General features: G+C 43.0%; 1 protein-coding gene across 1 annotated transcript in view; it reads right to left on the bottom strand.

Moving 5' to 3' along the window:
• Positions 1–763: 763 nt before the first annotated feature.
• The window catches only part of HS3ST3A1 (heparan sulfate-glucosamine 3-sulfotransferase 3A1), a 104,909-nt gene continuing 79,131 nt past the window's right edge, over positions 764–26,541 (bottom strand). Inside the window, exon 2 of the mRNA XM_039227356.1 lies at positions 764–2,214. Within this exon, the coding sequence (XP_039083287.1) occupies positions 1,593–2,214 (622 nt within the window). The 3' untranslated portion in view covers positions 764–1,592. The remainder of the gene's footprint in view (positions 2,215–26,541) is intronic.

Genomic DNA, 26,541 nt, shown 5'->3' with positions numbered 1-26,541 from the left:
TTAAAGGGAGGGGGAGGAGAGAAATAGATGGGAAAAGAAAAAAAAACTGGCATTTTATCCACATCTATATTTCTTAGAATATTTTCCAAATACTAATGAATATTTGGTTATCCTTGGTACGAATCGGAAGTGGGGGGTGGAGGAAGAAAGTGACGGTGACAATCTTCCACCTGTGAAAAATAATGACATTTATTGATTTTTTTTTACTATTAGCTCCAAGATTAGCAATGACATATTACAAAGAGAAACCAGCTTTCTTTGTTAAAAAAAAAAAAAGAGGTAACATAAAAGATTCATACTCATAAGCTCTTGTTGAAGTGGGTTTTTCCTTAAAAAAAAAAAATACGGTGAAAACCACAAATAGGTAAGTTACGCTCCTACCATTTTTTCCCCCATTCCTAGTGCGATTATCCATCTAGTTTTCCAGAAACGAATCCAATAATTTCTCTCAACCTCAACCAAACCAAGATTGCTATATCTCAGGGTATTTCAACAAGCCAAGACTGGCTCTTAAAAGATGTGTCCTGGGGCACGTGGGTGGCCCAGTCTGTTGAGCGTCCGACTTCGGCTCAGGTCAGATCTCACGGTTCGTGGGTTCGAGCCCTGCATTAGGCTTGTGCTGACAGCTCAGAGCCTGGAGCCTGTTTCAGATTCTGTGTCTCCCTCTCTCTCTGCCCCTCCCCCACTCATGCCCTGTCTCTGTCTGAAAAATAAATAAACTATAAAAAATTAAAAAAAAAAAAAGATGCTGTGTCCTTACCTGAGTGCTGTCTTTGGACACAGGTGACTCTCTGTGACTGAGTGTCACAAAACCAGCCCGGAACTTTAGAAGGCAATAGGACACCCTCTCTGTCCTATCTCCAATCATCCTCAAACTAACTGTTTCTAAAAGCAGAGGTGACTCGTTTCCTGTTTTCTCTGGAAAAAGTGGCAGGATACAAGGAACGTAGAAGATGGGGTTTTACCCAAGGTCCACCGTCCGGCCTTATGAGAAGTCATTAAACGTCCCTGAGACTCAGTTGCCTTATCATCCGTAAAATGGGAATCATAATCTCTATGCTTACCCCACATTCATGTAAGGATGGAAAAAGGTGCTTGATTCACAAGTTCTATGGTAACTGGGAAGTGGTGTGCAAACACAGGGAGATTATTACTTGGGAACTGCTGTTTAAAAAGTGGCGCAAGGGAGGAAACACAAGGAGAGATCATTTTATCTGGGACTTGTGAAAGGACAGACAATAGACAGAGAGGTGGGGACAGAGAGAGAGAGATCGATTTACCCTCAGGACTTTCCTCAAAGTTTTAATGGCAACCAATGCTCATGGTTTATAACCGTGTCTAGAACCCATCAAATAAAAGTAGAAAATGGAAAGTATTTAGACAGTGAGGCTTTCCTCTTTCGTTGACCCAAATGTTGGCTTTTGGAAGGCGAGAGGGGGGCCAGGCGAAAACGCGCTCTTAACATTCACTCCGAAAAACAAAATACCGAAACAAATACGTTCAGCACAAATATTAAACTGCCTTCTTCTCTACCGATCGGTACAAAAATATATTATATTTTGATTTTTTTTTTTTCTTTTTAAATTATATCGTCATCCATCCCAGCCGAAGTCCTGGCCGGTCATCTGGTAGAACTTCAAGTTGAACGGCCGGTAGAAGTCGCGCAGCCGGCGCACCACCTCGCGGTCGATCTCGGGGTGGGGTCTGCCCTTGGTCTTGCCCAGGCAGTGGGGCTTGCCGCTGCCCTCGGCCTTCTTGAGGCAGGGGAAGCCCTTGGTCTTGTTGAAGTAGAAGTGCTTGTCGGTGATGATCCTCTTGAGGCCCAGGAAGTCCTGCACGCGGCCCAGCTCGCCGGCCGGGTCGCTGATGAGCCGCTCGCCGCTCACGAAGAGCATCTGGCCGATGGGGAAGTGCCGCAGCCAGTGCTCCAGGTGCTTGGCGTAGATGCCGATCTGGATGGCGCTCCACGACGTGTCGATGAGGCCCGCCGTGCGGTTCTTGAACGTCAGGCTCTCGAAGGTGGGGATGTCCGGCCGCTTGGACAGCGTCTGCGTGTAGTCCGAGATGGCCCGGGTCACCGGGTCGCGCACCACCACGATCAGCTTGGTGTCCTTGGACATGGCCGAGATGCGCGCGGGCGCCTCGCGCGTCACTAAGTAGCTGGGCGTCTTCTCCATGGTGATCTGCCCGTCCAGGGTCCGCGGCATCAGGTCCCTGGGGAAAGCAAAAGGTCACGTGAGAGCCTAAAACAGGAGCGACCTGCCCAGCTGTACAGAGAGAGAGAGAGAGCTCATTCCGAGGAGGGATGCGTTCCTATGCCATTTATCATTATTATTTTATTATAATTAAATAATAAGCATCATTATATATTATAATATAAGTATATTAATACATTTATACACAATAATTATATATACAATTATATAATTGGAATTCTTAATTATAGTATTCATTTTATTATATATGTATTATTATTATTTTGGTAACATTTTTAATGTTTATTTTTGAGAGAGGGAGAGAGAGAGAGAGCAGGAGCAGGGGAGGGGCAGAGAGAGGAGAAGACACAGAATCCAAAGCAGGCAGCACACAGCCCGACTTGGGGCTCAAACCCACAAACCATGAGATCATGACCACAGCCTAAGTCACGGCTTAACCTACTGAGCCACCTAGGCGCCTATTATTATTATTATTGTTAACCCACAATGCTGGAAGAAAATAACCGTGATGAAATTCTTCAGGCAAATCAGACTATCATAATAAACACAATCATCCTACTATGAGATGTATCAAAGTGCCCTGAACACTTTCCGTAGTTTTCTTATAAACACAGCAATTATATTTACCATAATGCCACACTGCACAGTACCCAGCATACTTCCCTTTAGAATTTCTGAATGTTCGGGGCGCCTGGGTGGCTCAGTCTATTAAGCGTCTGATTTCGGCTCAGGTCATGATCTCACGGTTTGTGAGTTTGAGCCCCATGTCAGGCTCTGTGCTGACAGCTCAGAGCCTGGAGCCTGCTTCAGTTTCTGTGTCTCTCTCTGCCCCTCCCCTGCGGCCATAATTTGGTTTGATAAATATCAGTAAATATTCAGTGAGTTTCTTGTTTTGCATCCTGTGTCTGCCTCTCCGCCACTCATACCAGTTTCTCTCTCTCTCAAAAATAAATAAACATAAAAAAATTAAAAAAAAAAAAAGAATTTCTGAATGTTCCTGCAGCAAACAAGACTTATTAAACTCAGCTAATAATTTGAAAAGGTGCCACTCCAACAGTCTACGTATCTTGGTTCCGATCTCCATCGGCTGGATTAATTATCGTGTTATTATCACGTTATATTTTCACCAGGACAAAGAGGATTCTGGCTCTCTGTTCAGAATGGTTTTGATTCTTATCTGCTCATTTTTCCTGATGAACGTCACCATGACTTTGCCATGCTGAAAGGAAAATATGCCACCAGAGTTTTGATGGAACAGACGTTGCTACCCAGTTCAAGCATGTGGTCTTACTGAGAACTGATGGGTTTCAGGGCCAAAAAGTCTGAGTAGGAGAGGGGCGCCAGGGTGGCTCAGTCGATTAAGCATCCGAATCTTGATTTCAACTCAAGTCATAATCTCATGGTTTGTGGGATCGAGTCCCACATCGAGCTGACAGTGCAGAGCCAGCTTGGGCTTCTCTCACTCTCTCTTTCTCTTTCCCTCACTCTGCACCCTCCCCACTCATTCTCTCTCTCTCTCAAAATAAATAAACAGGGGTGCCTGGGTGGCCCAGTCAGTTAAGCCTCTGACTTCAGCTAAAGTCATGATCTCACAGCTCATGAGTTCGAGCCCCGCGTTGGGCTCTGTGCTGACAACTCAGAGCCTGGAGCCTGCTTCAGATTCCATGTCTTTCTCTCTACCCCTCCCTTACTTGCTCTCTCTCAAAAAATTAAAAATACATAATAAACAGTTTTTAAAAGTGTGAGCAAGAGAGATAAAACCCATTTATTTTTCCAATGTAAATGTACTCCTTTACCATTAAATCCCCCAGCTGATATAAAAGCACTATCTTTCTATTACAAGAAATAGGTGTTGCACAAATCATTACTAGAACAAATGTATTTGAGGGATTTATTTCAATGACTGGACTAAATCTGTCCTTTCATCCACTGTAGGATGAATCGAACTTCTAAATGCTCTTACACTGGATTCACTTTTATTCCTGGAATACAAAGCATTTCTGATGTAGTTTTCTTTTAATATAGTCCTGGGTTTGGTTCATCATTATTTTCTTTTGGATTTTCATTCATATTCATTACGAGCTGTTCCGGCCCTTTTTCTTTTGACTAAAAGCTGAATCAATTGTTAGAATACGAATTATTCCACAAATAAAATGAGTTGAGCAATGTTTCGTATTTTTCTATATCCTAGAGAAGTTTAAGTAGAAACTAATTTTCCGTTCCTTAAATTTGGTGGTTATTACCTATGGAAGCCATCTAATACTGGTGCTGCTTTTTAGGAAATAAATTAGAATTTTCAAATACATTTTCAGTGTCTTCTATGGGTTTTTGTATGTTTTGTTTTTGTTTCTGTAAATATTTTCTCTTGTGTCAATTTTGGCAATAAGATGCTTCTAAAAGTCACCCAGCCTTACATGCCAGGCTTGACTGTAATTTTACAGTCTCCCGTAATTTTGTATTTTCTGCCTTTCTTTCGCTTTCTAGATTCGTTTATCTTTTTGAATTCATTTGTTTGCATTTTAGCTTTTTTTTAAAAAATATTTTTAAAAATTTATTTCTAGGAGAGAGAGAGAGTGTGAGCAGGGGAGAGTCAGAGAGAGAGGGAGACACAGACTCTGAAATAGGCTCCAGGCCCTGAGCTGGCAGTCAGCACAGAGCCCGACGCGGGGCTCGAACCCACGAACCGCGAGATCATGACCTAAGCGGAAGTTGGACGCTTAACCGACTAAGCCACCCAGGCGCCCCTGCATTTTAGCTTTTTAATGCTCCCTTTATTCTTTTTCCTTTTATGCTCTGTTGTTCTTCTGATTTATTTCGCAGGATGCTTCATTTATTTTCAATCTCTCCTCTCAAGTAATAAAAGCATTTTGAGACTATTATTTCCCCTTTACGTAGAGATCTGGTCAAGTCTCACGTTTTCACACGCACTGTTGTAATTTTAATAAGTATTTAGTCAATTGTGTTTTATACTTTTCATTTCCTTTTTTATCCAGGTATTACCTGGGATTGCTTTTTATTTTAAATTCTGAAGGTTGGACTGTATTTTTTCACCTAATTTGGTTATGCATTTCTATTTTGCCTCTGTAGTTAAGATAATGTTCTTTGCGTTACGTGACTTTGCCTTTGTTAAGTTCCTAGAATTTTGTCCCACCTACGCTGTTTGCTAACGTTATATTAAGAAAATTTTCAAACACGCCCCAACATAGAGAGGAAGGTAATGCAAATCTCATGTCCCTTACATCCAACTTCAAAAATATAAAAACTAGTGGCCGATTTCACGTCATTTATAATCTCCTCCATTTCTACAAATGAATTACCTCAAAGTCTGTCTCAGACATCACGTTAACTGGTTCACAGACATTTTGGTTCCCCAACAGGTGCTGGCAAGGATGTGGAGAAAGGGGGACCCTCATGCATTTTTCTTTGGTGGGCATGCAAATTGGTGTAACCACTGCCAAAAACAGTATGGAAGCTCCTCAAAAAGTTAAAAATAGAACTACCCTATGACCCAGCAATTGCACTACTGGGTATTTACCCAAAGAATATAAGAATACTCAAAGAATATAAGAATACTAATTCAAAGGGATACGTGCACCCCAATGTTTACAGCAACATTATCTACAACAGACAAAGTATGGAAACAGCCCAAGCATCCAACGATTGATGGAAAGATAAAGACGATGCGGTATTTATATACAATGGAATATTACACAGCCATGAAAAAAGAGCGAAATCTTTCCATTTGCAGTAACATGGATGGAACTGGAGGGTATTACGCCGAGTGAAATAAGTCAGTCTGAGAAAGACAAATACCATACGATTTTGTTTATGTGGAATCAAAGAACTAAAACAAATGAGAAAAAAATGAAAAGAGAGAGAGAGAAGCAAACCAAGACAGACTCTTAAATATGGAGAACAAACCGATGGTTACGAGAGGGGAGGTGGGGGGAATGGTTAAATGGGCGATGGGGATTTAGGAGGGCACGTACAATAAGCACTACATGATCTATGGAATTGGTGAATCCCTATATTGTACAACTGAAACTAATACTATTACACTGCATATTAACTAACTGGAATTTAAATAAAAAGTGAAGAAAAACCAATTCTGCTTCCCACTGGCATTATATTTGGCACATATTCCTTAATTTTTGTAGCAATACGCCATTGATCTTGGGTTAGTTTAGAGATGCCGGGATTCTCAGATTCTTGCTGCTTAGTCAGGCTGTCTTTACTTTTGTCCTCGGAGAAGGACTCGATAATTAGCTGTCTGATTTCGGTTGCTTTTTGTTGTTTTAAGAAACCTGCCATTCTTTTTGCCAAAGAACCTTTCATGCTACCCAGCCCCCACTCCTTACATATGCCTATTGGTCTGGGTTAAGATAAAACAAAGACCAGAGTTCAGTGTCGCCCGGAGGAAGACCCAGATTCCTGGTGTCTGTGTGTGACATCAATTCATAGACTTGTTGCTGTGACTACCCCCACAGAGACCTGAGAAGCTGCTGAGGTCAATCCACTCTGGAAGCTTAGGTTACCCTTTTCCAAGACAAGCCTAGAGATCCATCCAGACATCGTTGGCATAAATCAGTAAAGGAAATCTGATCAACTGTGTGAAAAGGCCTGGGCAGCGAAAGCAAACACTAAAATCAGTGACGGGATGAGAAAGAGGATTGGTTGATTAAAAAAAAAAAAGTCTGCATTCTTGCCTCCTTTCCTAAGATCTCGGACTTTACACTACTCGACCTCCTCTGTTGGCCAGTAAAATAGAGAAAACATAGTTTGCTCAGCAACTACTGGTTGGTGATCTCAATCTCCCTCTCGTCTCTGAAGAACACACAATTTCCCAGCAGCCTATCAGCAGAGATTACGGCTAATCTCTGCACCAGAGGAAATCCTACTAATGTCTCTGAAAAAAGAAACCATATTTCAAATCTCAACAGAGAAGGGGAAAGAGCTCTCCAAGATAGGCATTTAAAAGAGGAAACAGCTAAAAATGGGATTTCAGAAGAAAAACACATTCATTACTGTCATCTCCAGGAAGAGGAGAACGGACCGGGTTAGCATGGGAGTCAGAGTTACCTGAAGCTGCCTGCAAGCTACTTTCTCCAAAAACGAGTAGTCATCATCTAAATCAATCCTTCACGAAGCTTACGCTGTAAAAGGACTCAAAACAGGATTTGTTAAAGAGGAATCTCCTTTTTAATTTCTTTATTCCTTTTCAGACTGCAATTTGAATTTTCACGTTCAAAATCGAGCTCGTCTGTCACTGAAAACGAGATGCATGTGTAATTTGGAGTATCGTATTTCAAAGTGTGTAAGAGAAACTTGCAAATCCTTCCTTAATGAGTGAGGCATATACTTGGACCCTATGCTGGGCCAGGACTTGGGTCCCGAGTGGGCAGGGAAAAAGCCATCCCGGTATCATGAAGGTTTTGTAGAAATATCAGACAGGCTAAAGGAGAAGAAAGGTGAGTGCAATAAGACACGTGAAGTTTCCCTAAAAACAGAACAAGTTGGGGTGGGGAGTGAGAAATTCGATTGGTAGATAGGAAGGATAGGTCCTACGAAGCCTCAATTCCCAGCTAACTGTACACTCTCCTAACTTCGCCTCTAAACTGTGACAAGAATTTAGAGACATTAGTAGCAGGTATGGAGAGAGAGAAATGGGTAAACTGAGAATTTCTAGGGGCGCCTGGGTGGCTCAGTTGGTTGAGCATCTGACTTCGGCTCAGGTCATGATCTCGCAGTTTGTGGGTTTGAGCCCTGCATTTGGCTCTGTGCTGACAGCTCAGAGCCTGGAGCCTGTTTTGGATTCTGTGTCTCCCTCTCTCTGCCCCTCCCTCTCTCAAAAATAAACATTAAAAAAATTTTAAAAGACAAAAATTTCTAGGGGCGCCTGGGTGGCTCCGCTGGTTAAACTCAGGTCGTGATCTCATGGTTTGTGGGTTCAAGCCCCGCGCTGGGCTCTGTGCTAAGAGCTCAGAGCCTGGAGCCTGCTTCGGATTTTGTATCTCCCTCTCTCTCTGCCCCTCTCCCGCTCATGCTCTGTCTCTGTCTCAAAAATAAATCAAAAACATTTAAAAATTTTTTTAGAATTTCGAGGAAAAATTAGATAAGCCTTTTTTCCCCCCCTCCTGAGGAAGCCAAGGGTAAGAGGGGAATCTCATAAGCAAATGAAGGATTATTACAAAGCAGATAGCACCCACAGGGACACAGCAAGAGTCACAAATGGGCAAAAAGTGAAAGCAACCCAAGTGTCCATCAGCAGACGAATGGATAAACAAAGCAGACTCCATATATACAATGGAATATGCTTCAGCCTTAAAAAGGAAAGGGATTCTGACATGTGCTCCAACACGGATGGACCCTGAGGACGTTGTGCTGAGAAACTAGCCAGTCACAGACGGATAAACACTGTGAAGTTTCTAGAGCTGTCGCGTGGTAGGAACAGAAAGTCAAAAATGGTTGTTCCCAGAGGTTATGGGGGGGGGGAGGACAGGGGGAGAGTTGTTTAACCTACACAGTTTTAGTTTTGTGAGATGAAAAGAGTTCTGGAGAATGACTGGTCCACACTGTAAATGCACTCAGCACTACTGAATGAGGCAGTACAGACATGACCATTATGGCAAGGGACATACCAAGAATTGTTCTCGAGAAGGCAATGCCTGATATGGAATTTCCAGCCACTAGGGAAACCCCATCCAGTCCCGATCACAAGGTTCCAGATCAGAGACCCTCTGACACGCTCCTGGGACTTCCACACACCTTCCATTCGAGGTACTATATGTTTGATATTCCAACAATGACGGTATCTGGTTTGAAAGCCACAGACTGGCAAAGCCAAGCGATTTGGAAGGACCGGCCTGTTAGGGCGGAAGAGAGGTGAGCTTGGTTTTTAAGGGGCGTCAATTCCTTCCTGTGCCATGTGGTGCAACTACTCCCACAAGGAACCTCTTTCATGTCACTCGGAATGTTGTGCACCCAGAAGTCCTGGGGTTTCATTTTGGATCTGATCACTCTCACCAGGATCAATCTCTATGGGCCTCCAGTTATATCTATTTTTTTTTTTATTTTTATTTTTATTTTTTATTTTTTTTAATGTTTTATTTATTTCTAGGAGAGAGAGAGAGAGACATCATGAGCAGGGGAGGGTCAGAGAGAGAGGGAGTCACAGACTGAAACAGGCTCCAGGCTCTGAGCTGGCAGTCAGCACAGAGCCCGACGCGGGGCTCGAACCCACGAACCGCGAGATCATGACCCAAACGAAAGTCGGACGCTTAACCGACTAAGCCACCCAGGCGCCCCAGGCCTCCAGTTATATCTGAGCAGCTTTCTTAGCTCTCTGTGGTGCAGGAAATGGCCAAGCAGGAACCATAATACACCTGCTACATAGTCTGTTCTCTTTCACCTAAGCCTGAAGTCGACTGAGTAAAAGTACTCAGGTGACCCAGAAGGCTCTCCTCCTGCTACGCTGCTAAACACACAGATCTGCCTCCACGACAGGGCCCCAGTGACGGTCCTAGAGACAAGGCCACCCCACCGCTCTAGCTCTGTGTGCACCACCATCCCCTGCATGGTCAAGGGCACCACCAAGAGGTAGCCCTTGACGGCACTCAACAACACATATTCATTGCACGTGTTACACATTCAAGAAAGTATAAAAGAGGGCCCACCTCATCATGTGCTTCATCTTTTGTATTTATTCGGGTCATTTCCCCTGAATTCACACTGTCTTCCTGCTCCTCCCCACCCTCCCCCTGGAACTGCTACTGGCCCTCTCTGGAGGTACTTCTTCCTTAAGAAATTACCCTCCCTCATTGTATTTTTAGTTTGGTCAACCGGCTATTCACATGGAAAAATAAATCTTGTTCTTTCCCCATAGAGAAAAATCAATTCCAGATGGCTGGTACACATAAATAAGAATGACAAAATAATAAAAACTTTTGGAAGGGAACCTAGGACAGCATCTTAGTGATTGAGGGGGACAAGTATTTCTTAAGTATCTTAAAAGAATAACCACAGAGAAATGAATGATGGATTGGACTATATTAAAAATAGGAACTTCTGTTCATCACATGGGACCATGAAAAGAATAAAAAGACAAATGTTAGAAGGACAGAAGATATTTAAAATACATATGCTTGACAAAAGATTCGTATCCCCAATACTAAAGAGTTCCTACATATCAATGAGTTAAAAAAAAAAAAAAACAACAACTAGACATCAGAAAAGAAAAATGGGCAAATGTCTTGAACAGGCACTGCATACAAATAACAGTACCTAAATAGTCAATCAACATAGGAAAAGGTACTGCACTTCATTAGTCATAAGGAAATGCAAATTAAAACACAGTAACACACACTCAACGTGAATGGCTAGAAGAAAAACCACAGAGAATTCCAAATATGGACAAAGATGTGGAACAATTGACTCCCTCTTAGTCTGAGTATAAATTGGCATAATGACTTTAGAAAACTATTTGGGACTATCTACCAAAGCCAAACGTATGCATACACTATGGCCCAGCATTTGTGTTCCCAGGATTATATGCAAAAGAAGTACACGGGGCGCCTTGGTGGCTCAGTCAGTTAAGTGCCTGACTTCAGCTCGGGTCATGATCCCACAGTTCTGGAGTTCAAGCCCTGCATCAGGTTCTGTGCTGACAGCTCAGAGCCTGGAGCCTGCTTCGGAGTCTGTGTCTCCCTCTTTCTCTGCCTCTCCCCAACTCATGCTCAGTCTCTTTCTCTCTCAAAGGTGAATAACCATTAAAAAAATTTAGAAGTCATTCATATGTTCATCAAAAGACATGGTCATGATCATTCACAGTTAATCATAAGAGCTCAAAAGGCAAGCTTCCCAAAGGACCATCAAAAAAACAGAAGGATTTAGGAACGCCTGGGTGGCTCAGTTTGACTTCTGCTCAGGTCATGATCTTGCGGTCTGTGAGTTCGAGCTCCATGTCGGGCTTTGTGCTGACAGCTCAGAGCCCTGGAGCCTGTTTCAGATTCTGTGTCTCCCTCTCTTTCTGCCCCTCCCCTGCTCATGCTGCGTCTCTCTCTCTCAAAAATAAACATTAAAAAATTAAAAAAAAAAAAGAGGAGGATATATATGTATACATGTATATATACATATATGTAAATGCATGTATACATATACGTATGTGTAAATGTTTATATGTGTATATATATCTTTTTTAATGATGTAAACTGTATACACGTACATATGTATGTATATACCTATATGCATATATGTATGTGTGTATATACATATATATATATAACACTATACAGAATTGGTATGAATGACTCCAAATTGTGAATGAATCCCACAAGGTAACACAATGTTACTAACAAACCCAAGTCAGACACAAAATCATATGTATTGAGTGATTTACCTCCCAAGAAGTTCAAAAACAGGCAAACTCCACATACAAGGTTAGATGTCAGGACAGGGGTTACCCTTGGGGGAATGGGTGACTAGAAGGGGCATAGTTGCCTCTGGAGAGGTGGAAGCGTCCCACTCTGTAAGGCAGGATTTGTGTCCTTTTCTGAATTTGGTGACACTGCGGTAAAAAGTTTACAACACTTAGAGAAACCAAATGGACCAATTCTCCCCAAGAAACATGCCTTTCAAAACAGTGCATTTGCTAAAGCAACGAGATCTCCAACATGTGGAAATTCCAAACATACAGGAAAAGGAGCTGAGCTCCCATGCACGGCAATCAGTGGTCCTCTCCCCCTCACCCAGATAAGTGATCACAACAGGAGCCACCAAACCTCTGTCCCACACCGGGGCCACTGATTGTCATGGTGCTGTATGCCCAGTGGTGTTTACGGCACCAGGCATCATAGTGGATGTATCTTTAGAGTGTCAACAGGGGTACAGAGAGAGTCAAGAATGGATTGTTTGCAAAGCATCTTAGCAGTTGCTTCCTCATTTAATCTTTACACAGCCCCAGGAGAGATAAGATGGGTACCGTGCTCCCCAATTTTTCTGACGAGCAGGCGGAGATTCAGAGAGTTTAAGCAGCATGCACAAGTTCCCACAGTCAGTATATGAAAGGGGATACATGGGCGCCCCAATGCCTAGTGCAAGGTCATTTCCATTGCACGGGATAAGACAAAGTCAGCACAGGATGAGAATGCATCGATGACGGCTTGGATGGGTGAATTCGACACTTGGACGGGCGAATTCTACGGATGGCGAACGTGAGAACGTGAGAAAGCCGTCTAGGGGTAGCTGTGAAGAGCCTGGGAGACCCAAACTCTGAACTGAATACAGATGGAAAAATGTGTCCGTCTGCACGTCAGAACGGACGAAGAAAAGAAGTAGGTGGTTAGTCAGGGTGGGATGCTCTTCCCACATGACCTGAACTTAAGGGGCTAAAGACCTCGATTGGGGGTGGGGAGGCTGATGCGGGAAAGGAAGAGGTGCTTCGAGGAGGCTGGAAATTCTGCCTAAGAATTCTAGTGAGGACAAAACATTATTGATTTCATTATAAAATATGGCATGGATAGATCACCTATCTCCATGAAGGCAACGGCGTTTTACAGGAAACTCAACACTGGGAACGGGAAAGAGGATCCGTCTTGACTTTGCTGTTCCTGCAATGCGCGATCTTGAGCGACTCACTTCAGTCCTCTGGGCCTTTGCTTCTTCATCAGCAAAGTCATAAGCCTATTGTCCTCCACATTTCTAGGACCTTCCCACCTCCAGGACTCCGTGTATGGCACGGGACTTAAACTCACTGTCAACAGGTCAGATTTACAACTCTGCACAGCCTCAAACCTGCTCCGTTCGGAAGTGTGACCCCACCAATGGCATCAGAAGATCTGTATAAATCATTAGGCAGGGCCACGTGGCATCAACAGTGTTCATCCCAAAATCAATGAGGTCTGAAAGAACGCAGCACGAACAAATGACGCCAAGGGAAGATGCTGAGGTTAGCCCAGCATCTAGCCCAGCACTAGGCGTTTTCCTAGTGCTTGGAGGCAGAATAAAGACCAGTGAAGTCCAGGAAATGGGTGCTCTTGCTGCATCCCATAAGGCAGTAACGAAGGAGACCTTTCTCTGTGCCCCAAACAACACAGTAAGATGTCATTGCTAGACCTGTTAGGAGATGAAGTTTCAGATAGGACTATGTTAAAAATAACAGGCACAGGGCAGCCACGATTTCAAAAGGAGGTGTCTGAAGAGAGAAGCCAATGACCACTTACTTAAGCATTTACCACAGACAGACCCCGATCTGACGTGTATTTCTCGCATCTCACGCCAGCAGCGAAAAGCTAGAATTATTAACATAATTTCACAGCCGAAGAGATGGGTCCAGAGAGGGAAAGGGACGTGTCCAAAGACACCCAGGGATGAGTAAAAAGAGACAGAAGGGAAATCTCTGAACCTCCCCAGATACGCAGCGGCTCTAGGAGGGCTCTGCGACTGACGTTACTGGCCAGCTTCGATATTCTGTCAAAACCTGAGCATTCTGTCAAAACCTCCACTTCCCTATTCATCACACGGTGCAAATTGATCTGCTTGGAATCTAGCAAACAGGCAAGAGATAGAACATGGTTTGCGAAGACTTCTTTCCGTAAGGGGAGGACGGGCAGGCTGCTAGGAAAACACATGTAACACACATGTAATTTACCTTGACGCGTCAATAAATCTGCCCTTGCGCTCGCGCTCCCCACGCATTTTCTTATTCTGTACAGTATTTTCTGCTTTCGGAAGCCTCCGGCCACAGAAAATTCTAGGAAAAGCATGCTCTCTGCACGGCCTTGGCGTGAAGGTGGTTCCCAGGGGTCCCCGATGGCGTGAGCCTGGAGCAGGAAAGCTCCTGTGGACTCCTGGCGCTGTCAGCCCCCTGTCCCTCGGGCCACAGTCCAAACACATCTGTATTTCTTCTCCCACCGCTGTGATGTCGGACCCCACGCCAAACGTGACTTATAAGGCTGGAAAGAAAACTCCCTTCAGTTGTTGTTTGAGTTGGCTTCTGGGGGAGAGGAAGACTTATGTTTTTGAACCGGCTCCCACACTGACCGAATCGAGATGTGCGATTCTTTTTCTTTTTTTTTAAATGTTTATTTTTTGAGAGAGACAGAGCATGAGCGGGGGAGGGGCAGAGAGAGAGACCCAGAATCTGAAAGCAGGAGCTGTCACCATAGAGCCCGACACGGGGTTCAAACTCATGAGCTGGAAGATCATGATCTGAGCTGAAGTCGGTCACTCAACTGACTGAGCCACCTGGGCGCCTCTGGATGTGTGATTCTAACAACCAAACCGTCATCAAGGTACGTCAACATCAAACTTTGTAAAAACCTGGTATATTTCCCAGGGCCCTTGATAGCAGATTCCTTGTAAAACTGTGAATGACCCAAGTAAGGAAAGAGAAACGTTTCTTAACTCTCCCCAGGCTTGGGGACAAAGGGAGAAAACTCATTTAAAAAACAACCAACCGGGGCGCCTGGGTGGCTCAGTCGGCTAAACCTAGGCCATGATCTCGCCATTTCTGAGTTCAAGCCCGGCATTGAGCTCTGTGCTGACGGCTCAGAGCCTGGAGCCTGTTTCAGATTGTGTCTTCCTCTCTCTCTGCCCCTTTCCCACTCACGCTCTGTCTGTATCTCTAAAAAATAAATATAAAAAAATTTGGGGCACCTGGGTGGCTCAGTTGGTTAAGCATTTGACTTTGGCTCAGGTCACGATCTCAAGGTTTGTGAGTTTGAGCCCTGCATCAGGTTCTGTGCTCTTAGCAGGAAATCTGCTTAAGATCCTCTGTCCCCCTCTCTCTTCCCCTGCCCTGCTCATGCTTGCTCTCTCTCTCTCTAAAAACATAAACATTAAGAAAATAAAAAACAACCAACCAAACAAAACCCACATTATGTTCGTTGGCACTTCAGGGGAAGAGAAAAAAGTCAATGCTTCTTGGTTCATAATTTTGGACGGGGCTTCGTGAAAGGACAGAAAATACAATTGGATCCAGGTCAGAGGGGAGAATAATCCTGAAGGGGAAGGAGCAGGAGTCATCTTACATCATAAATTCAAGCACTAATCCATCATGTCTGTGTAGGACCATAGTTTTCCCAAGCAAGGCCACAAATTATCTTGTTCATCAACTCTTAGGAAATACAGAAATAGACCTGTATTTTACAAGGCTCATTGCCTCACTCCAATGTTCTCCTTCTAAGTTTACTTCACTGGGGAATTTAGGCATTTGTAAGATTTAAAATAGAATTTTTAACTCTGTACCCATGGTCCCCAAATTCTGTTCTTAACAGGTATCTGGCTATTGGGAACTGATGCACTTCTCTCCATGTTGTATGAAGATATCGAAGAATATCCAGGGGCCCTTGGGAGGCTTCATCAGCTGAACGTCCAACTTTTGATTTTGGCTCAGGTCATGATCACAGGGTCACGAGATTGAGCCCTTTGAAAAATACTTGCAAAATTAAGGGCATCTGAGAATACAATATACCTGAGAACACAATACATCTGAGAAGAGAAAAGAAGATGATAAGATAGGGGCGCCTGGGTGGCTCGGTTGGGCGGCCGACTTCAGCTCAGGTCATGATCTCACAGTTCGTGGGTTCGAGCCCTGCGTCGGGCTCTGTGGTGACAGCTCAGAGCCTGGAGCCTGTTTCAGATTCTGTGTCTCCCTCTCTCTGGCCCTCCCCTGCTCATGCTGTCTCTCTCTCTCAGAAATAAATAAAATGTTTTTAAAAAGATAAGTTAAGATAAAATCATTTAGAATAGAAGTAAGTTTTAAAGAATGATTCTACACTTAGTTACAATAAAGGACTATAAACAGCAGAGGTAAAGTATAGTTAAATTAGTGAGGATCTCAAGCTTACTGTTTACAGACCCTGAGAAGCGTGCATGTATATGTGTGTGTGTGTGTGTGTGTGTGTGTGTGTGTGTGTATGTGTGTGTGTGAGTAGGGGGGGGAGAGGACAGAGGGACAGAGAGGGAAAGGAGGGGAGAAAGAGGGAGGTGGGAAGAGAAGGAGACAAAGAAGAGATGAAGAAAGTAGGAACAAAAAAGGCAAGAATGTTCTAGAAAAGGCTACTGGGACAACCACTCTGCTAGGCAGCAGCACCACTGCATGTTAAAATAGGAAGAATTTCAGAAACCCCGTTACCTACTCCCATCATGTCAGGCACAAAAAGGTCTGAGAAGTCAGGCAGCCAATGGGACACAGAGCTTAGCCTAGACTCTGGTCCACTGAGCCTCTCTGGTTCCCTCTCTTTCTGTAACAGGGCATTCTTCTCTAATTCTAGGAATCCCCTATGCACAGGGCTTGACCACCTTTATGTTCCAAGTTTCTGGAAAATAAAATCCCCCTGTGGAGGGTAAATTCCCTTACAGTACTTCTGAGGCGGGAAAGTGACACTGAACGTGAGCCCTGATTACTAGAATTGGTTTTTCTGGGTCCTCTCTGGTACTTTAACCGCTGTTAGAAGATCTACAGTCTAGAAGGGGAGGACGGGGTTGCTAATCGAAGTGGGCAGGCGGGGGCCAAGGGCGGCCGCCCCCACAAAGCCCCATCAAGGCTCATCTTGGCCTTGACAGGAGTTTTATAAATGATCCGCGTGCGAGCTGTGCTATCAGCTGTGTGCCACTGTGCACAGCTACTTCAGAGCAGAGCTCTCTCATAGCCTGGAATTATCAGCTCTTTGCATATGTGCTGCTGGAGATAAGGGAAGAAACGTGCTTTCCTTCCCTGGAAATGGACAATCTAAGGGCAGTGGGGAAGGTAAGAGAGACGTGCAAAGGGCAAGATGCAGAGAAACCACAAGGAAGGTCCTTTGTTACATTTTTGCAATGTTTGCTTCTTTCAGTGGTTTTGACTTTTTTCTTTTTTTTTTTTCCTCGTTAGGATCTGGACACAAAGGAGGTGCTAAGGTTTTAAAGGGGGAAAAGCGGGCTGCAGTTTTTCATGGTCTGGGGTGGTTGGACTGCCTGGACGTTCTTGCTAAAATTGCCAGCAGGTGACCCGGCCACCAGCTTCCCTAGTTTTAAAGTTTAAGGATCCACAGTCTGTCCCGCGCACAGAACTTCCAAAAGAATGTCACCCGTCTGCTATAAAGAAAGCCTCCAAAATCATGACATCATCGTGAAATGAGGCATGCTGACAAAATAAACTTCAGGAAAGCAATCAGAGAGTGTCCATTAGACACTGGGTCGGTGTGCCTGTCCCACACGCCACTCTGAAGGGGAAAGCCATCGCTCCGCCAGGGACCCCGGAGAACAGTGTCAGTGGTGCCCTTCAACAAGAAACAGCCCTGCTCAAAGACACCAGCCCCCATTATAAAGTCCTGATTGCACATAATCAAATTTATAGGCCTATTTATGCAACCTATTACCTTAAACTTCCATGCTCAGGAGTAACGCACTCAGGTTTCAAGGGAAGCTTCTCTAAAATTCTTCCCCTGTGTCTTCAAAGCACATGCCTTGAATGCAGACAAATGACATGGGTTTGGGCTGCTGCTGACGTGGACATGAGGTGACAGGGATCTGGTTCAGGGAAGGTTTTCGAGAGGGAAGGAGTGGCAGAAAAGACAAGTCACTTATCAAATACCGCTGATCAGAGAGCACAGAACACCTTCTAGATATGAAAGTAGCCTTTGCTAGTGTGGCTGAACATTCGTTCGTTTCTTTGCTTCACCTCTTCTAATTCATGGCCCCAGAGCTACTCATAGGACAGCCTTGTGCTCACAACAGGTGCCCTGGGAGGTAGAGGACATTTTGTAACGGAAAGCAAATGGTGCTACTCAAAACCTTGGAAATATGTAGGTCCGGTTGAAATAGGTGTGAAGCAGAAGACTGAAGTCTTTGCCTGGGCAGCCAGGTGGATATTGAAAAGCTAGACTTCAAAAAGAGTTCTAATTTTCTGAAAATGTCCCGTACTATTTAATCATCATTTTAAAACATTAAACATTAAGGAAGACACTTGCTGGGATGAGCACTGGGTGTTATACACAAGGGGTGAACCATTGGATTCCACTCCTGAAATTAATACTGCACTAGATGGTAACTAACTTGGATGTAAGTTAAAAAAAAAAATCGGGGCGCCTGGGTAGCTCAGTTGTTTAAATGTCTGACTTTCAGGTTTCAGCGCAGGTCATGATCTCCCGGTTTCATGAGTTCAAGTCCCACATCCGGCTCTAGCATGGGAACTGCTAGAGATTCTCTGTCCCCCTCTCTCTCTGCCCCTCCCTCCCCTGCTCATGCTGTCTCTTTATCAAAAATAAATAAATTTAAAAAATTAAAAATTAAAAAAATAAAATACTATCTTGGTCTTTAAAAAAATGTTTGCCCATCACTGCTTTGGATCGTTTCTGTCATTCGGACAAAACTAATACAAAAATCCTGACTGTGACAGAATTAGCATTTGCCTGAAATTAAGCATAAAACAGAAGGTACTGCGTAAGCACAGAACAGCTCATGACCTGTGTATGTCCTAATTTTACGACTCACCTAAACGTTGCTGACCCGTCAACAGAAATCCCAGCTGAGCAATATGACATCTAGTCCTCTCTGGCATCTGGCCCAAACTTTCAGAAGTGTAGAATAAAAAAAAAAAAATAGAATAAAAAAAAAAGAAAATGTAATAGATTTCAATATACTTCTCTGTTCCGTTGTTAGGAAGGAATATCCCTAAATACAGGAGAATAGAAAACATTTCATTTAACAATTTATTAGCTTGATTTAGGACTCTCTAACTGTTCAGACCAATGGGATACAGGGCCTCGTCTGTGCTCGTGTTCAGGGACCTGACAGTGTGGAGGTCGAGGCTGAGGGAAGTTGTGGGGCTTAGGAACGTCATCCTAAAAAAGAAGCGGGAACACAGAGAAGGTTCTGGTTCCAATCAAGCCCGAGGGCCCTCAGGGGTTGGACTTTGCAAAGGAAGCAGATCACGTGTGTTTCTACCACTAAAAAAATGTCACAAACCTGCTCTCGCTACATCTGAGTGACAGCACAGGAGAAAAAAATAATAAATCACAGGATCTAAGGGGAAGGCCATCCAGAAAATAGCTGTATTCCAAATGGAGTTCGTTTTAATCTTTGTAAGTTTTACTTATTTATTCATTCTGAGAGAGGCAGAGAGAGAGAGAGAGAGAGAGAGAGCACGCACAAGCAGGGGAGGGGAAGAGAGAGAGGGAGAGAGAATGAATCCCAAACAGATCCCTCGCTGTCGGCACACAGCCCACTGCGGGGCTTGAACTCACGGACTGTGAGATCAAGGCTTGGATGCTTAACCGACTGAGCCACCCAGGCACCCCCTCCATGTATGTTTTAATTAAATTCATAGATACCATATATTTTATATTTACACATATTTTAAATTATGAAAACATCATCTGCTCATTTTCTGTTGTCTTGTTATAGATTCTTAGGCTTAAGACAATCATGGGTTTTAACAAAATTATTGGTCTGTTCAGGCAGGACTGAGGGGATCATGTGATCCATTTTTTAAATTTTTAAAAAAATTTTTATGGTTTTTTTTTTTTTTCTGAGAGAGAGAGAGAGACAGCGTGAGCAGGGGAGGGTCAGAGAGAGAGACACAGAATCGGAAGCAGGCTCCAGGCTCTGAGCTGTCAGCACAGAGGCCGACGTGGGGCTGGAACCCACGAACCATGAGATCATGACCTGAGTCAAAGTCGGACGCTTAACCGCCTGCACCACCCTGGCACCCCTGCTCTGAAATCTTTACTAATTAAAATAGCAAGTCAATAGTGGAAAGGAAGAGCCGTACAATAGTAACGACTGAAGTCTGAAGTTTAACAAATAAGAAACAAAGACGATGCAAGGGGTAAGTTGTCTTTTTTCTCATGTTGCTGGAGTCATAGATTTCAGTGAGCAGACACGAAGTGTCACCAGAACATGTGCAGATTAGACTCTTACAGATTTTAAAAAATTATCATGATTTCCAACTACGAACATTCTAAGGAATGTCCTATAGAGTTCTGGGGCCAAAACACCTTTCCGTGAGTGATAGGATTCTTTCATGGAATTCTGGAATACGTCAAGGGTTTTGTTTTCTTTTGTCTCTTACAGGAGATCACTCCCAGGCAAGAGATCTGCCTGCTTCCAACCAACAGAGCTGTCAGACCTTAGGGCATAGAATTCTGGTAACAGTGAGAAAAATCTAGAACCTTATTCATAGACAGAACCCTGGGAAAGGGGACCCCAGGGGGAGCGAGAAGGATCGCAATAGGCAGGACCTCGAGGAAAAAGGCTTTATTTACATTTAAACCCAGCGGTATATTTTTAATATAAAAAAATGAAATAAAAGTTGTCCATGTCAAAAAGGTTCACCATAGAAATATTAGAAAAATCAGAAGAGCCTAAAATCCTAAAAATGTGAAGCACTTACCACCCATCACTCAGATGCTGCATTTTATTTTATTTTTTAACGTTTTTTATTTATTTCTGAGAGAGAGACAGCATGAGCAGGGGAGGGTCAGAGAGAGAGGGAGACACAGAATCTGAAACATGCTTCAGGTTCTGAGCTGGCTGTCAGCACAGAGCCCAACGCAGGGCTCGAACCCACCAACCATGAGATCATGACCTGAGCCAAAGTCGGACGCTTAACCGACTGAGCCACCCAGGCGCCCCTCAGATGCTGCATTTTAAAATATATTCGTCCACACTGTGCAGTTCTTACCAACGGATTTATAAAATGAAATCATTTTGTGCATATGCCATTCTACACTGCTTTTTAAAAGCACTAGGGATAAACAGAAAACATCATTCCTGATACTAAATATGCATCAACTTCATTTTAAATGACTCTGCAGTATCCCGTTATATGAATCCCCATGAAGGGTTTATTTAATCCCCTACTGTTGGACACTTAGGTTGTTTCCAAAGTTAAATATTCTAATATTTAATTATTTTCTTGACCCGGAAAGGAAGGCATGTGTATTCTATTTACTTTTATTTTTATTTTTGATAGAGAGAGAGAGCGAGCAGGAGAGAGGGGCAGAAGGAGAGAGAGTCCTCAAGCAGACTCCGTACTCAGCTTGGAGCCCAAGGCAGGGCTCGATACTACGACCATGGGATCATGACCTGAGCCAAAATCAAGAGTTGATGCTTAACCCACTGAGCCACCCAGGTGCCCTGACATATACAAAAAGTTTTAATTTTTTTAAATATTTATTTTTAAGAGGGAGAGACAGAGCACGAACAAGGTAGGGAATGAGAGGGAGGAAGACACAGATCCGAAGCAGGTTCCAGGCTCTGAGCCATCAGCAGAGCCCGACGCTGGGCTCGAACTCATGAACCCTAAGATCATGACCTGAGCCGAAGTCAGATGCTCTCTGGACTGAGCTACCCAGGTGCCCCACAAAAAATTTTAAATGTTTTTATATCTTTTTTTAATGACCTTTGGTTTTCTTTTATGATGCTTTCTAAGTAGGGTCGCTCTTCTGCTAACATGAAATAGACACGTATCTCTGATTTTAATTTTATTCTGAAATTCATTTCCAGGGACTGCTGAGATTAAATTCTAATTTTTTTTTAAGACAGACAACTGACTTTTCACCCAATACTGATATGTCACCTACTCCATATCCTAAATCCTATGTAACTGTCATGTTGTACATTAAGTTCTGATATTCTATGTTTATGCTGGCACTAGTAGGCCACTTTGAAAATTGTCATAATTGTAGGATATGTCTTAAGTCTAAAATGAAAATTGCCTATGTCTTGTATTCTTGAAAATGTTTTCTTTTTCTTTTACTTATTAAATGGGTGTTCTTCCGGGGCGCCTGGGTGGCTCAGTTGGTTAAGTGTCTGACTTTGGCTCAGGTCATGATCTCACGGTTCGTGGGTTTGAGCCCCACGTCAGGCTCTGTGCTGACAGCTCAGAGCCTGGAGCCTGCTTCAGCTTCTGTATCTCCCTCTCTCTCTGACCCTTCCCTGCTTATGCTGTCTCTCTCTCTCAGAAATAAATATAACATTAAATAAATAAATAAATAAATAAATAAATAAATAAATAAATAAATAAATAAATGGGTGTTCTTCCAAAAGAAGGAATTATAAACTACGTGTATCAACTCCTCTTACCCTCTTCACTTCTGTTGGCACTAAGAACATCAATAAATGCAAGGACTAATTTAGGAAGAAATGATAGCTTGCTCTATGGAGTCTGTCAATCTAGAAAGATGAGATGGCTTTCATTTACACAGATATTCTTGTACGTTCCTAGTGAAACTTTTCTTTTATATTTAAATTAACATATAGCAAAACTGGCTTTTTGGGGAGCACCATTCTACGAAATTCAACAGGTACCTAGATTTGTGTAACCACGACCTCAAATCAGAGTATAAAACAGATCTATCGGGCACCTGGGTGGCTCAGTCGGTTGAGTGTCCAATTTGGCTCAGGTCATGATTTCATGGTTCGTGAATCTGAACCCCACATCAAGCTCTGTGCTGACAGCTCAGAGCCTGGAGCCTGCTTCAGATTCTGTGTCTCCCCCTCTCTCTGCCCCTCCCACGATCATGCTCTGTCTCTCTCTGTCTCAGTGATAAACAAAATTTAAAAAATTAAAATAAAATAAAATAAATAAAACAGATCTGTCACTCTGATATTGTGCTCTTGCTAGGTAATCTTTCCCTCCCTTCATTCCTAACCGATGGCAAATGTTGATCTGCTTTCCCTCACTGTAGTTTTGACTTTCTGAGGATATCCTATAAATGGATTGTGTCATATAACCTTTTGAGACTGGCTTCTTTCACTCAGCATCATGCCTCTGAGATCCGTTCAAGCTGCTGCGAGCATCAAGAAAAAGAGTTCCTTTTCACTGCCGAGTAGTATTCCATTGTATGGACATACCACAGCTTTTTTTCTTATTCACTCACATGCTGAGAACAGTCGTGATGGTTCCAGTTTTCAGCAATCACAAACAGAACTGCTCTATACATTTGGGTAGGTTTTTATGTGAACGGAATTATTTTCTCTCAGATAACTAGCAAGGAGTTGCGTTTCTGGGTCATTTGATAAGTTAGATATTTAACTTCACAAGAACCTTCCAAATTATTATTTTTTATTTTAGAGAAAGTGTGAGTGTGAGCAAAGGAGAGGAGCAGAGAGACAGAGATGGAGAGAGAGAACCCTAAGCAGCCTACATACTCAGTGTGGAGCCTGACACGGGGCTTGATCTCACAACCCTGGGATCATGACCTGAGCCAGAATTAGAAGTCATGCTTAACCTACTGAGCCACCCAGGTGCCCTTGCCAAATTATCTTAAAGCGTGGCAATACTATCTGCATTTCCAAAGCAATGTATGAGAATTCCAATTGTTTCAACTCTGTCAGCACTTACTACTATGTTAAGGTTGTGTTTTTTGTTTTTTACAAGTTTTTTCAATTTGTTTCTTTGCTGTGTGTGTGTGTGTGTGTGTGTGTGTGTGTGTGTGGTCTAACAGTTTTGCTGTGGTGGCTTACCATTTCATTTACATTTTCCTAATGGATAATGATACTGAACATCTTTTCATTTGCTCAATTGCGTCTTTGTTGAAATGTCTGTTGAAGTGTTTTGCCCATTTTTTACACTGGGTTGTTTTGTTTTTGTTTTTTTTACTTCTGAGTTTTGTAAGTTCTCTATATATTCTTTTTAAAAAATTTTTAAGCTGTACATTTATTTATTTTTTAAGTAAACTCTACTGGCAATGTGGGGCTCCAATTCAGGACCCCAAGATGAAGGACCACACGCTCTACTGACTATGCCAGCCAGGTGCCCCAAAAAATTCTTTATGTATTCTAACTAGAAGTCCTTGTTTAGATATGGGATTTTGAAATGTTTTCCCAGTCTGTGGTTGGTCTTCTCAATATTTTTTTTCATGACTGCTTGACTACTCGGTGATGATTAAATTTTGAACTTTTTTTTTTTTTTCAGTTCTTTTTTTAGTTTTGGTTAGAGCATCTCAGTTCTACTCTCTTAGCAAATTTCAATTAGACAGGTGTGTTACCAGCTATAGTCGCCATGTTTCACATTAGTTCCTCAGAGTTTTACTCATCTTGTGAATGAGAGTTTGTGCCCTTTAACCAGCCTCTCCCTATTTTGCCAACCCCAAACCTTTGGCTACCACTTTTCTTTATGTTTTAAATTTGTTTTTAATGTTTTCCTTATTTTTGAGAGAAGGGGAGAGAAAGAGAGAGTGAGAGAGAGAGAGACAGAGCATGAATAGAGGAAGGGCAGACAGAGAGGAAGACACAAAATCTGAAGCAGGTTCCAGGCTCTGAGCTGTCAGAACAGAGCCCGACGCAGGGCTCGAACTCATGAACCACAAGATCGTGACCTGAGCCAAAGATGGACGCTTAACTGACTGAGCCACCCAGTTGCTCCTGGTAACCACTTTTCTGCTCTGATTCAAAATTCTGACTTTTCTTTTTAGAGTCCCCATAAAAGTGATACCACATAGTATGTTTTTCTTTTAGCAGTGTCTTTGGCTGACTGAAAGCTTTAATATTGATGAAGTTCAATTTACCCCTGTATTTCATGGGTTATGCTTTTGGCCCCATGTCTATGAACTCTCTGATCACAAATTCTCAGTGAAGTTTTTTTTTTACAGGCCAGTTGTGTACATTTCTTGCCCTTATTCCTGAATAGCTTTTAGTTTTGCTACTATTTTGAATGGGTTATTGACTTTTCATTCTGTCTAAATATACCTTAAAACGTGTATGAAGATGCGGAAATCCTATTTCTTATGGGGCAATTTTCTCTGAAAGTCTGTCTTCCAATGAATTGAACATGTGTTTATGTGTTTACACAGCATGATGGTTATGTAATGTCAAATAAGTCACGTGGCCTATTTTCCATTTGTATCTCTCTCATTATCAATGGCCTGAAATAATGTATGAGGGTCAAAAAATAATTTAGGAGTAGACTAGATAGCTAAAATATAGATTAAGGGATGGATATGACAGAATCCATATGCTGGCCACCTGCACACTTGTTGCGAGGTAAGAATAGAGAACTATGATGGGTGGGCAGGTCGATCATAATGATGGTCTAAACCCTCAAGTCCCCAGATCTGTCTTTTGTGTAACCAAGTCTGACATGGGGCCACGTTCCTACCAAATGACGGCAGTTTTTCTTTTTTCTTTTTTTTTTAAAGATCTTTGGGGTGCTCTTTACATTTATTTATTTATTTATTTATTTATTTGAGAGAGACAGAGTGTGACAGAGCGTGAGCAGGGGAGGGGCAGAGAGAAAAGGAGACACAGAATCTGAAGCAGGCTCCAGGCTCTGAGCTGTCAGCACAGAGCCCAGTGTGGGACTCGAACGCACAAACTGTGAGATCGTGACTGGAGTCGAAGTCAGACACTTAATCGACCGAGCTACCCAGGCGTCCCTGAAGGCAGAAGTTTTTAACCCAAGTTCCAAGAATAAGAATCGAGAGGTAGCGAGCCCACGTGAGTGTAAAAAAAAAACGTGATTATGAGCGTATGTGCATTTTTCTGGGCAAAAAGACTGAAGTTTCATCAGACTCTCTAAAAAACACCACTCCATTTCAAGAAAGCACACGCCTGTTCTCCCCATTCTCTCGTTTCAAACATACCCAACCCACTGTACAAATTCAGCAAGTATGTTAGAACAAATGAACAAATAAATATTTACTGGATTATTGTTATATGGTGAAAAGATTAGGTCTGACATCAAGAGTTAAGTTTTTTTTGTTGTTGTTGTTTATTCATTTATTTTGAGAGAGAGAGAGAGAGAAAAGAGAGAGAGTGAGAGAGAGAATCCAAAGCAGGCTCTGCACCATCAGCACAGAGCCCGACGCGGGGCTTGAACTCCCAAACCTGTGAAATCATGACCTGAGCCAAAACCAAGAGTCAGAGGCTCAATTGACTGAGCCACCCAGGAACCCCAGAGTTTTTGCTTAGCAAACATTTATTGAGTGCCTCCTTTGGCCAAGCATCCTATTAGAACATGGAACTCCATGGACAAAAGGGAAATATTCTCACTCCCAAAGAGAAAGGCATAATAGCAAATGTATTTCAGTGGGAAAAGTACCAGAATGGGAGCGTCCATTATGTTTGGAGAAGGAGCACATGATCTGCTTGTGGAGAAGGCTTCACAAATACAGTGGTGCTTGGTTACCGACCAGAGCGCTGATGACAGCTGAGCTCTAAGTAGCTTCCAGAACACGTCAGTGGGACATAGTGGGAACCTGAGGTTGTTGCAGAGTGAGTGATGTGGAGACTGGGAGCCCATCTCCAATTGTGTACATTCTCTCTACCATGGGTTTCATTAGCGTTGATCATAAAGTCAAGTCGGAGAAGCAGGAAAATTCTAGAATGCATAGCGTTTGGAAAC

The sequence above is a fragment of the Hyaena hyaena genome, unplaced genomic scaffold, assembly GCF_003009895.1.
Source record: "Hyaena hyaena isolate Hyena2069 unplaced genomic scaffold, ASM300989v1 scaffold_27, whole genome shotgun sequence".
NCBI lineage: Eukaryota > Metazoa > Chordata > Mammalia > Carnivora > Hyaenidae > Hyaena > Hyaena hyaena.
This window is presented reverse-complemented; position numbering and strand designations above follow the sequence as displayed.